Here is a 12,851-nt window from a genome sequence, read left to right as displayed (position 1 = left end):
TTGGTACTGGTTTTTATGCAACCCGCCTGGTGGTGTGGCTTTGACAAGGATTACTTACGACCTAAAGTTGGCTGGCATTACCTGGGTTGTCCACACCTAGGGATGCCTCTGCCGCGTTGTGTTGTATTGTTGTTGACCGCATCTGGCCTGACTGTATCCGTATCTCACTATGATGTCTCCAGTGAGACGGTGACTATCAATCAGCACCTACAAATTGAGAAAGGAAAAAAAAAAAAAGAAATCGACGCAGAGGCAGTGTCAAACAAGTGTTGCCTACATGAACAGCGGAACCGTTGTCACTGCTATTGTCGCTTCTATTTTGTGACTTTTTGTCACTTCTATTGTCACTGCACTTGCACCTGCACCTGTGACATTTACTCACTCTTCTTTTCTTTCTTCCTTCCTTCACAATACTTTCATCTCAGTTTCGCAAACTGCTCTCTATACACTTTTACATGCTTGCACTTCTTCACATCGTCATTTCACAACCGTTCTTATCGGGTTCTTCAAACTACCTATTATTCTCGACACCAAATCGACGAAAAAGGAATTCAGTGTGCGCATCAACTGCTCTTATACACCTCTCAGAAGTGGACCCAGCTTGTCACAGTCGTACAACAACACAACACAACACGTCTCTGTCATTCAAACATGGGGTCTCCAAGAGTCCTTAGGTACCTCAGCCCCCTTCCCAATTCTCATTCAGTCTCGCATCCTGGCCCCTGCAAACCCTTCATCTTTACTGCGCTTGTACTGGCTACTACTGTTCGTCCACTTCTCAGAACAGCCTTGGACTGCATTTCTTTAGAATTATGTCCTGGTCTAGTTCCTGAGATCTTCTTTTATTCTCGTCGCATTTTCTTTGAGCTGATCGGCTCGTCGTGTACTTTGCCTCCTGCCTATTGTCATTTTCTTTGATGCAGGGCTCCTATCACTTGATAGCTTAGTCACATCGATAGTCACTTCAACGCCAGCTAACACACCTTTGTAGGCACTCAAACGGCCGCAAGGTCTCGATTGGAGATGGGGACAATGAGAGCGAGCTTAGCGACCCAGCAAGCACCGTACAATCCCCTTCTGGGGTCGACTTCAATGAATTCGAGGACGAGATTATAGTGAGAGCTCGCACTAACGGTACTCGAAAGTCATCGCCCCCGCGGCCTGCATCTGATGCCGAGGATGAGACCATGACCAATGGAGACGAGGAACCTGTCGCTTCCCATTACCCCAAGCGGAAGCGGACCTCCATCTTCAATGACTTAAGTGAAAGCAAAATTATTGCAGATGAGCGTCAAACATCTACAGCCACCACAAAAGCCAAACCCTCTCGCTCAAGCACAGGAACCGTCAAAGGGGTGACAGTGGGTTACTGGCGGGATTCAAACGCCCCTACAGAAGAACGCAAACATGCTGTCATTGGCTTTATAGACGTCCGAGAGCGTCTGCGTACACGGATTCAGCCCGTAACGAGAGCCGGCAACATTATAACCGATGAATATCCTTTGCCTCCAGGACCTGGCGGAAGTTGGGTAACTTTTGACAGAATCATTTTTCTCGACCATCTTGTGGGCCTGGATCATCTTCAGGTTAAGGAGTATGTCAGACTACGCACCAAGAATATAGGCACTGAAAAGAATCAACCCGAACAGACAGCTGGAGAGTTGGAAGATGTTCAAGAAGCCATTCGTCGTGCCAAGCTGATTCCGACTACCGAAAACACCGCCAACGCACCTCAGATTGCTTATGGCATCGAACTTCCCGATCATTTACAGAGCAACCGTGATGCAAAGAGGCGTAGGACCAGCGGGGGGTTCACGTCTGCCAACACTGTATCCTCTAATGGCACTCTTGTTGAGCATACCCCCATTCAACCAGCACCAGGCGGACCGCAACCTGTGCGAAACATTGTCGACCCGCTCCCTGGCACTAGACCGACCCGAATTCTCCTCGGCACATGGGCCAAGTCTGCAGAGTCCAACCCTAAGAATCGGCATGCGGTATATGGTATTTTGGGACAAAACGACATGTTCAGAGTCAAGCTAGTACGAGAAACACGCGACGGACGATTTGTTGATGGCAACTTTCCCTCAGGAGCCGGGGCTCTTTGGATTCCGTACGAGGAAGTTGATTTCGATAAACACTTGGCATCTCTTGCTCGACACGAAATTAAAGAGTACTGCCGTGTACGTCAATCACAGCTTGACCGCGGTGAAACAGCTGATGAAAGACAACAAAACGAGATCACGGCTATATCCGAAGCTCAAGCCAGGGCTGCAGGCACCAGCTACAAGGCTCTCGCTCCCTTGTCGATCGCGCCTCGTCTGCCTGGGGTGTTTGGAGAAGACCAGGACCAGTCATCGAAACCAAGCTGGACAGGTAACGAGAACCGCCAGGAACTCCGCCAAAGTCGCCGCGTGGAAGCAGCTAGAGCCGAAGGTCGTTTAACGCGCCAGCCACTCATTGACATTGATGCCGCCCAGCCGACCCCAGCAACTCGTCCCATCGCAGGCAAGACACAGCAAAGCACTAATGCGCTCGAACGAACCTCAGCTTTGGCTGAGCGAGAGATCACTCGTGTGGAACAAGCACAAGAGCGTGCTCACCTGCAGGCTGCCAACCGTGAGCGAGCAGCTGCTGCTGCCGCCCAAGCAGCCGCGGCCGCGGCCGCCAAGATCCCCGGCATGGCTACTAACGGCCGACAGCAGTTCCATGAAAGTCATGAAATGCAGCGCCTCAATAAGGTATGGGCTAGCCAGGAAAGCATGCGATTCTCGAGAGCAAGCGCCGACGATGCCAAAATGTATGGGGGAGTCAAGTACGAGCGCAAAGCCAATGGCCCTTTCATGGGGAAATTGGTTTCTCAGGGAACTATCATCAACATTGACGGCGAAGATTACGTTGAATATCGAGTACTTACAAAGCCGTCGTTTTTCTAACACCAACACGTGCCTCGAGTTGGCCGCTGAAAATACGAATGAACAAAATGCTCTTTGATCATGACATACAGAAAAATCTCTTCCTCATACACTAGAATGATTGACCGTTATTTGCTTTGTTTTCTGCTTGTTGTTTATTGCCTTCTTGCCCTCCCTACTTGGGCAGAGAGGAAAGGCAAGGGATGAATGGACGGATCTAGGAGACACTAGACTTCGCGGACAGGATGGAGTTTGAGGACAGAGGTTGCGTGATTATACCCGGTACAGGCAGGCAATTGGTAGTCTTTAGTAATTTTATACGAGCTAGACGGCGTTTCCTTCTTCCTCAACGTTAATCTTAATGTTCTGAAAACAACTACTGGTATGTCTTTGTGCTATTCGATGGCCGTTGTACAAGTCACCAAAGTTGGTCTCCTAAATATTGGGGTATTTAAATAAGTAATCTAAGAGTATAGCCCAAGTGTTATAAACTGATATACTATTTCGTCTCCTATGGTTTCCAGCGGAGCGAGTAGTCAATTTGAGAAAGATCAAGTGGGGCTTTTTGGTAAAGATACATGTACTGGAACTAGACATCCTTTTCATATCAAAAACCCATTCAGCCGTCATCGTATAGGGGTCAGTACATCAGTTTGTGGCTCTTCGAAGCACTGAAAACGCAAGTTCGAGTCTTGCTGACGGCAAATCATTTATCTTTTGCTATTTTTTGGCAGTATCATGATGAGTTTTGATTGAGAATGTGTTTTTTTCTCTTTTGTTTTGTCGTGGTTGCGCTGAGAGAGGCAACCACATTGTCCAACATACTTTGAGACTGTACGGAACAGCTATCGGTCCTTTGGTTACCATGTCACACGCTTTCAAGGAGATGGCTCCTGTTGCGGAAATATACTCGAGTGTGTAATCCGCAGCGTTGGGGAAGCTGCAGTCACCAAGATGGACATCAAACCGAATGGGCTCGGAGTAATCTCAACTTGTGTAATGCGGTGGGTGAATTGAACGAGAATTGCCTTTTCCATTCACGATGATCATATGAACGGAGCATGACCCAGTTACAGGGGACTCTACACTTATGACGTCTACGAGGCCCGTTGGAATGGTCGAGTTGAGTTGCTCATGCCTGCTCTTTAACGTAGAACATCAACGGTTCGCTGGATGCATGCAGGGGTTTCCATCAGCTCTTCAGGAGAAGGTAATCTCAATACGAGGTTGTGCAAGTACATACATACACAGTCTATCCGTCCAATCGTGTACTATCTCAGCCCCCAAAGAAGAGAGAGGTTTCTATTTACGGTGAATCCTTTTGTCCAGGCTCAGACTCGAGGCACGCTTTCCCACGTGAGTTTGCACGCCCTCGCTTTTCTGCGGTGAGAGGTTTGATGGCGTTATGCCTTATGTAGGTGACGGGGGATGTCTTGGTTGCAGAGGTTCTGTTGTACAGGCAGTCAGTCAGGGACAGAGAGAAGAGGAGAGAAGGGATAAAAGGTCGATTTTGACTCTAATGCGTTGTGCCGAGTCACATTCAGCCTCAGCTCAGCTCGGAGCCCAGTCTTGGTGTTTGCACTTTTTGTCCATGCACTTGAGTTGTCACCGGCTAAAGAGGATTTGAACAACTAACTGACTCTTCGTAGTCGTATGTAGTCATTCATGTCTCGTCTTCACCGCAAAGTTGAGGTGCATATTTTGGAACAATTGTTATGCAAGAGTAGAACATATGTCTCTGATTGTGGTTGTGTCAGCCAATTGAGTTATGCAAACCACCAACCAACTACCAGGCAGTGAGATCAAGGGTGCTGCAAGATACCGATTTATGACATGACACGATTGACTACCAGCAGATTACTCGAGACAAAGAATGGAAATCTGCAGCGCATGACGCGCGTATTTAATTCAGATGGGGATATGTAGTTTGAACGGGAGGCATGCAGCAGGGGAGCAAAGCATGGCAAAGTGCCTGTGTGTAACCACCAGACAAACGCACAGTACAGTCAGGCCAAGTATTAAAAAATACAAGCAGATTGGACATAATGACAAGTAGGGAATAAATACGTAGAATATCTATCTGTACAGCTAAGCTGATCAAGACAACTATTGCCGACATATTGGAGAGTCATCTTGAGAGTCATCAATACAACACAATACAATACCTAGATACTCGCGAAAAATTGATTATAATTGGTTACCAGAATGCAAGACCCTGGCCAAATCACTCGCTTGGCCTGCCAAACAGTGACCGTTGCTGTGACTTGGTGTATCGCATGCAACGCAGCTGAACATGTCTCTGACTCTGTTCCTGACCTTGTCTCCCGGCTCAGCTTGCCCTTTATTTATTTCTACTGGCCCCGTCAACAATGTCATACATACCGCCGGCTTCCATAGTTTCCGGTGTGCCCTTTTCGTTTCCATCGTGGCAGCCACACCTAAAAGGAAACAGACTAGTTGCCGTTGAAGAACAAACAAAACAGAAGGCCTCGAAAAACAAAAGGTGATGGACCTCACGAGGTTTAATTCTCCGCCTCCGCCATCATGCAAGCCCAAGCCTCCTCCTCAGGTCTACGCAGGACTTGGGAAGCAAGCAAGCAAACAAACAAACAGGGCGTTGGAGTAGAAAAGGGAAATACATAACATACGAGGTTATTCTCGTCGGACGCGGGTGACTACAGTACAGCATACGTCGTGTAACCAGAGAACAAACTTGCCTCCCTATAGAGACTGGGGATCGACTGCATTGGACTTGCAGTTTGACGGACGGACGGACGCACCAGCCTGATCTTGTCCATGCTACCGGTCCTGTGCTGTACCAACAGAACTATCACCGGGGTTGTGCTTCCAGAGATGTTCTCATCGTCATTGGGTATAGTAGGTAGCTGAGTATAAGTGAAAGTTCGAATGGTAGTCATACCTTGTTATAGTGGCCATTCTCCTTCCCCTCCGCCCCCTTTCTCACTCTCCGTTCCGTTTTGTCGTCTCTGCCAATTTCTGTTTATTTTCATTTCCGTTCCCGTTCGCTTTCGCTTCTTTTCCTCCTCCTTTCCCTTTACTTTTCGTCTCGCCTCGTCTCGAGTTGCCGTTGAGTCTGAGCTGAAACCTTTCCACTTCTCGTCAGTCACTCAACACCTCTTCTCCAAGCAGAGAGCATAGCATGCCATGCATGGAAATAGCGAGAGAAGACAGTCCTCTTATCCTCTCATATTAATCTCGTCCCTATTCTCTTGCCATGACGGGCTGCACAGGGCATATCTGGGGCTTCGTTGCGCCAGACGTGCAAGATCCGCCACATTGTATCGCCTTGTGTAGGGAGAGATTCCTCAAGGAACTGTTGCCCGAGGATGAGACATTCGAGCGAGTGTGCGAGGCTCTGCAAGACAAGGATCGCATGGAGAGAGAACAGCCTTTTCAGGCTTTGTACTGTTGCGACGCTCAGGCTTGTGGCGTGGACAATCTCGGTGAGCTTGGCAGAGATCGTATGTGACGCTCTCATCTATACTCACATAATTGGTCATGATGCTGACGGGTTAATAGCAAATGTCAACTGGCTCATCAATGCCTGTCAAGAGTAAGAACGCTCTGAACATAAGATGGAACAGACTCTAAGATGTTGGCAGTATCGGTTACCACTCTGTAATAGATCCAGGTCCCCCTCAGCCATATCACATATGCGACCCTGAGTCTATCAATGGAAGTGACAAACACTGTCAAGACGCCAGCGCAGTGGACATAACTCAAGATGAATCTTCTCAAACTACACCAAGACCATCATCGGCAAAAGCAACCACCATCAAAGAGACAGTCTCTTCTAGACCTACAACCAAAGAAACGTTAACCTCGGTACCACTACAAAGCTCCATACCACAAACAAGTTATTCCACAAGCAGAGACTCTTCAGCCCAAGGAACTTCCAACCCTTCAAGCAGCGATCAAAACGACACCAAAGACAACAAAGGAATGCCTACGGGCGTAAAAGTAACCGTCGCCGTCATTTCTGTTGTAGGCCTCCTCGCCATTTGTGCTTTGATATTCTGCCTCTTTCGAAGGAGACGCTCTCGCAAGAACGACATCAGAAGACTCATCAAGCATCCCACATCGCCACCTCCAGTAGCAGACTCACCAACTCCTCTCGTCTCTCCAGCTATCTCCTTTTCTGCCTCTCATGCTGATGCTGAGGGCGTTCCTCTTACACCACCAGCGCGGCTTCGTGAGCGGAGATATCTTCCCACAATGGGTGATCAGCAAGACAGTTTCCCGACTTCGCCCCTCTTTTCGCCAACAGGGAGGAATCTCTCACCTAGACATGAAAGGACGCCTAGGATCTACAGCTCGAATCAAGTTCCTATGATCGTCATGACGGCGCCAGATGGGGGCAACATGAGAAATAATGAGCGCTCAGCGAGTATCAGCGATGGTATTATCACACCCCCACCTTCTGCTCTTATAGATCCCCTTGGACTTGGTGGGAATACTTCTCCTCCTCGTCCTCCCCGATCCCGCGATGCTTCGTTCAATATGCTCGCTAGTCCAGGACCGCCACCCACAAGAGCTCTTCCCTCAACACCTCCGGTCAGGCCTTCTACTCCCACAAACCCGCCTCAAAAGGATATGGGTAACTACGGAGAAACATGAGTTTAGCCCTTGACCCAGGGAATATGGAGAAACTGAGAGACCATGGGGATATTTTGGATAGTACACGCTGTATGCATGTATGATTACATATGAAGGAGCCGGTTACGATGACTTACACAACACACAAAAATGTATTAAATTAACCCCATGGTTATCGCCACAATTACTTTTATTCAGCTGTAGAGTATGTTTATAATACTATTTATTATGCATCCAATTTTTTAGATGCCAATCTCCTTGAGTGACTCAACCAAATCTGTCATACTCTTTTCCACGGTGAGCCAATCAATCTTGAGCAGCTCGTTCGTCTCCTTATTATCGATTCCAAAAATCTGATCTTTAGGAGGAAGTTCTCCGCCTTTGACTTCAGGCCCAGGGAGCCTATCCTTGGACTCGGGGAATTTTTTAGCAATAATGTCGACAATCTCACGGTGTGAGAATAATCCTGCTGTGGTGAAGAGTCGCTTCCCCCCAGCGCTGGGCTCCTCGAGACCTCGAACGTGCGCGCGCGCAGCATCTCTCACATCAATCCAGAGAGGAACTGGTGTACAGGGAGGAATCTCGTCCTTCCATTCGCCTCGCAAAAGATTCACGATACGTGCGTTGGACGTGTTGATGCTCTCCAGAGTAGCGAGATGCTTTGATACGGGACCCAGAACCAGGGGCGGGCAAACCGTCACGAGATCGAAAGAAGGCTTCTTCTCGGCGACAAAGTCCCAGGCTGCACGTTCAGCAAGGGTCTTTGAGGCGCGGTAAGCAGTTGTGTCGGAACGGGCGATGTCGTCAATTGTGACGGGATTCCATGTCTTTTCGGAAAAGACGTGAGATCCGTCTGTGAACTTGGCCTCGTCGATGATGGCGGCGAATGATGAAGTGATGACCACGCGCTTGACGTTGGGTGCTGAAGCATGAAGGGCTTTGAGGATACCAGTTGTGCCAATGACAGCTGGATCTATGAGGTCCTTCTTGGGATCGGCTGTGCATTATTCAGTCAGCCATTGCGCCGACTTGTCCATGTTTCTGCGGAACTTACTGATATTGAAGTGAAAGGGGCTTGCAACATGAACAACGGCATCGAGACCGGGAGTCTTGGCCACTTGGTCAAAAGCATCGGGCTTTGCGATGTCGGTTACAATGACAATCTCCAACTTGCCATCCTTGACCTTGTCGGGGAATGCGTTGCGGATCTTCTGGGCCTTGTCCTCTGAGCGGACTGTTGTGACGATGCTGTAATCCTTTTCGAGAAGCTGTTCCAGGGTATGAGCTGGATATGTTAGACTGTGTGTCTTGTGTCATGTAGAGGCTTTATTCTGTTTCCCTCTGGTATATACATACCGGCGATGAAGCCCGAACCACCTAGGAGTAAACTGTTAGATAGCTGATTGGACATGTATCATGCGTGGGAACTTACCAGTGAGGAGAACCTTGGTCATGGTGAGAGGAATAGGAAAGTGTAAGCGGCCACAGCAGATATATATCAATTGTAGTTGTTCTCAAGTGAATGAGCAATGCCTCATTGTTTGATGTCAATGACCTCTAATATATACCTCGGATCAAGGTTGGGGAACTGGACCCGCATTCGTCATTCAAGTTGGGGGATTCGACATGTTGCAGTAATGCAATGCAATGCAAGTCCCCTCCCCCACGCTCTCCTCCTCTTTTGTTACAACCTGAACATTATCACTTGATAGTCTTTCTCCGTTACCGGACACTATCAATTTGACCACCTATCGTCACGGCCACACTTCTACAAACCGACTTATTGGTAAACACACAAGTCACCATCAAAGTACCATCACATCATCTCTTGACAAAACAATAGTAGTGTACACATACAATAATTTATTACAATCGAGACCTATGATCGAGAGGGATTATCCATACACTTTTGATGTAGTGCAGGCTCACGCCAGAGATTCGACCCACCACATCATCCTATTCTGGTTGATAGCGATGGCTCTCCTCAGCCCCTTATGCTCAACCTGACTTCCTGCATAATGCTACTATCGCTTGAACAAATAAAAGTCCACATGGACATAAATCGCTAAGCCTAGGCATATACTAGTCGTTCTCGCTCGAACCCCGTCCTCTTTCGCGTCTCGCAAAGGCAATTCATCCAATTCCACACAATGCTCGCTGTAGAAATATGCGTTCGATATGGATCCTCACCCTATTTTCCAACACCACATACGTCGTACGCGGCGCGAACTACGCCGGGCTTCCTTTCACCTCATCTTTACTCCATGGCGGTGTGGTGCTGGCCTTGAAAAACCCTTAACCTCAACCGTCGGTTCTAGACGTGTCTGCCGCCGCTGCTGGCGGCGCAGGTGTCTCTGGGGGTTGAGGCTGATGAACACCGCCGAGACCTGGTGGTGTTGGAGCTTGTTGAGGAATAGGCAGTCTCATAGGCCCCTTAGGTGCAGTGATACGACCAGGAAGACTCTCGCCTCGAATCACCTTCTCCACCTCGGACTTGTCCAGGGTCTCGTACTGCACAAGAGCCTTGGCTAGTAAGTCCAACTCACTTCGCTTTTCGGTCAATAGCTTTCGCACATCCTCATACGACTTTCCTATGGTTTTTCGGACTTCGCCTTCGATTGCGGCCTTTGTTTCAGAGCTGAGATTATCGTATCTTCGGCCGTATTCAACGGGTCCTAGTGCGGCGGACATGCCGAAAAGGGTCACCATCATGAAGCCCAGGTCAGTGGCCCTCTCGAGATCCTAAAGGAATTAGCATACGGTACAAATGATGTAATAACAGTCCTTACCGATGAAACACCCGAGGTTACTTTGTCGCCGCCGTATCGAAGTTCCTCGGCCATCTTGCCTCCAAGTGCCACACGAATGTTTGACATATATTCCGCAGCTGTGTAGGAATACTTGTCCATTTGGGGAAGCTGGGCAGTGTGGCCTAATGAGGGTCCCTTGGGAAGAATTGTGACCTTGTACAGAGTGTTTGAGCTCTCCTTGTCGAAAAGCTGGACAAGCGCGTGGCCGGCCTCATGATAAGCCGTCATTTCCTTCTCTTTCTCGGTGATTACCATTGACTTGCGTTCAGAACCCATTGTGACTCGGTCGTATGCCCACTCCATATCCTGCTTTGAAACAAAGCTGGCCTTGGCTCGACTGGCTCGAAGAGCAGCGACGTTGAGCATATTCTCCAGCTCGGCACCTGATTGACCGGGGCATCGAGCAGCAATAGCCTCGAGGTCGACATCGGGGGAAACCTTGATCTTCTTGGCGTGGTGCTTGAGAATGGCGATTCGGCCTCTAACATCGGGCAAGTCAACATTGACATGTCGATCGAAGCGTCCTGGACGAGTGAGAGCCTTATCCAACATCTTGGGCAAGTTGGTGGCTCCGATGATAATGATCTTGCTGTCTTGATCAAACCCGTCCAATTCGGTAAGCAGCTGGTTCAGTGTCTGTTTGGCGTGTGCTTGGTCTCTAGGGTTGCGCTTGCCTCCAATAGCATCAAGCTCGTCGATAAAGACAATGGCAGGGGACTTGTTCTTGGCGGCAGTGAAGAGCTCACGGACTCGCTTGGCACCAACGCCAACAAAGATCTCGTCAAACTCACTACCAGACATGTAGAAGAAAGGAACACCGGCTTCACCGGCAACGGCTCGAGCAAGAAGCGTCTTACCGGTACCGGGAGGACCAACCAGGAGGACGCCCTTGGGAAGCTTGGCACCGAGGTCGCTGAACTTCTCAGGGTTCTTCAAAAACTCAACGACTTCCTGGAGTTCTTCCTTGGCTTCATCGCAACCGTGGACATCTTGGAACCGTGTGTTTTGCTTCTCAGCCTTGACCTCAGAATCCTGTTTGCTGTTCGGACCTCCACGACGGAAAGTGCTAAACGCCTCAATAGCAATAGTAACAAGTGCAAAACACAGATAGGTGGTGACGATGAAGATTGCCAAAAACTTGACCCAACGGAAGATAGTAGACCGGGTTGACTCCTGAACGATGACATGGATGGGTTCTCCCTTGTGACCCATGGGATTACCAGCGTTTGCAGCTCCAGTCACAGCAGCGTTAGCGATGCCTTGCTCATAACTGGGCCATTGAGTGCGTCCAAAATTTCCGTTCGTAGCTCCAGGCGCATTCGCAGCTTGAGTAGCACTAGCACCAAGCATAGCGAGGGCTCGCTGGTAGGCGTCATTAGTAGCAGGGCTGGTGGCGAAGCGTCCAGATTGATATCGTTCCACAAGAATAGCAGGCATGTTGGCTCGGAGGAGAAGCTGGTAAAAAGCATTCTGCGCGTTCGCATTACCAGGGTTTCGGTTGGCGGATTCCTCTAATGTTGCGAGCTGGTTGCGGGAGATGCCATTGGAGCTGCCGAAGGCTCTGCGCTGAACAGAAAATGGACCGAGAGGTGAGATACCACGAGAAGACAGAATACCGGAAGAAGTTGAGAAGGAACGCATGAAAGACGACGGACTCGATGCGCGGGGTTGAAAGTGAGGGTGTCGCAAAATGGGGTTGGCCGCATGAAGGCCAACACGGCCCATGTTCGAGATAGTAGCCTGAGCGGTCATCAGTGCCATCGCAGAAAATCGTGAACGAGAGAAGGAGGTCAAGTCAACCTTTTGAAGGAACTCGGGGAGCCGAAGTTCGGCTGTCTACAATTGGAGTCAGTATAGTGTTTGAACAACACTCGCCTGCAACTCACTTGGTGGGGTTCAGCCGCTTTGTTTTCCCTGATGGCTTCTTTCGAAGAAACTGATCGACGGGCTTGAACGGAAGTTGTATGTCTCCAAGGGGACATAAGGGTATTCGAAATCGAGGGCCATAACTCCGTAGTTGTCGCTGCCACGTTCTGAAGTCTCGTCAGTGCTGCTCGGTAATGGCTATACCTGGATCGCGGGGCAACTTACTGGCAGCACCATGGCGTTATATGCCATGCTAGGAGTTTTTTTGCACCAAAAGTGCTTTCGCAATGATGTTTTGTAAGCTGATAATGAAATAAAAGATGATGATAAACCGTTTCAATGACGTGTAATGGGGTGGCTTGATCTGCGCCTCCCCGTGTCGAAAGTTTCTCGGGACAGAAACGTTTATCGTTGACCAGGTATGTTGTACGGTAAGTCTGCTCAGAGAGACGAAATAATAGTTTACCGGGATGCACTCATAGTGAATCGCGCGCAGGCATCATCGGTATGTAATCGATGGGGGGGGAGTTCGGACTGCTTGCCACTCTGGTCCGCGATTCGGCATCACATCACAGGCTACAGCCTTTCCTCATCGGGAAGTTGCTGAGTCATCACAACCCGGCTATCAGATCTTCCGTCTCCC

At 49.1% G+C, this 12,851-nt stretch overlaps 4 protein-coding genes across 4 annotated transcripts; 2 read left to right on the top strand and 2 right to left on the bottom strand.

Moving 5' to 3' along the window:
- Positions 1-651: 651 nt before the first annotated feature.
- On the top strand, positions 652-2,936 carry FPSE_04983 (uncharacterized protein; the record flags this gene model as incomplete). Its single annotated transcript, XM_009258101.1, has 2 exons — positions 652-674; positions 992-2,936. The coding sequence occupies 2 exons, from the start codon at positions 652-654 to the stop codon at positions 2,934-2,936; spliced, it is 1,968 nt and encodes a 655-aa protein (XP_009256376.1).
- A 3,214-nt stretch (positions 2,937-6,150) lies between these two features.
- Positions 6,151-7,553, top strand: FPSE_04982 (uncharacterized protein; the record flags this gene model as incomplete). The annotated part of the gene is made up of 3 exons (XM_009258100.1): positions 6,151-6,397; positions 6,456-6,489; positions 6,539-7,553. 3 exons carry the CDS (start codon positions 6,151-6,153, stop codon positions 7,551-7,553), a joined length of 1,296 nt encoding a protein of 431 aa, XP_009256375.1.
- A 221-nt stretch (positions 7,554-7,774) lies between these two features.
- Positions 7,775-8,986, bottom strand: FPSE_04981 (uncharacterized protein; the record flags this gene model as incomplete). Its single annotated transcript, XM_009258099.1, has 4 exons — positions 7,775-8,529; positions 8,587-8,817; positions 8,889-8,909; positions 8,965-8,986. 4 exons carry the CDS (start codon positions 8,984-8,986, stop codon positions 7,775-7,777), a joined length of 1,029 nt encoding a protein of 342 aa, XP_009256374.1.
- An 847-nt stretch (positions 8,987-9,833) lies between these two features.
- Positions 9,834-12,445, bottom strand: FPSE_04980 (uncharacterized protein; the record flags this gene model as incomplete). The annotated part of the gene is made up of 3 exons (XM_009258098.1): positions 9,834-10,274; positions 10,322-12,178; positions 12,434-12,445. 3 exons carry the CDS (start codon positions 12,443-12,445, stop codon positions 9,834-9,836), a joined length of 2,310 nt encoding a protein of 769 aa, XP_009256373.1.
- Between the last annotated feature and the right edge of the window lie 406 nt (positions 12,446-12,851).

The sequence above is a fragment of the Fusarium pseudograminearum genome, chromosome 1 (assembly GCF_000303195.2).
Source record: "Fusarium pseudograminearum CS3096 chromosome 1, whole genome shotgun sequence".
Taxonomy (NCBI): domain Eukaryota; kingdom Fungi; phylum Ascomycota; class Sordariomycetes; order Hypocreales; family Nectriaceae; genus Fusarium; species Fusarium pseudograminearum.
Note: the sequence above shows the minus strand (reverse complement) of the source record. Positions and strands in the feature narration are given on the sequence as shown.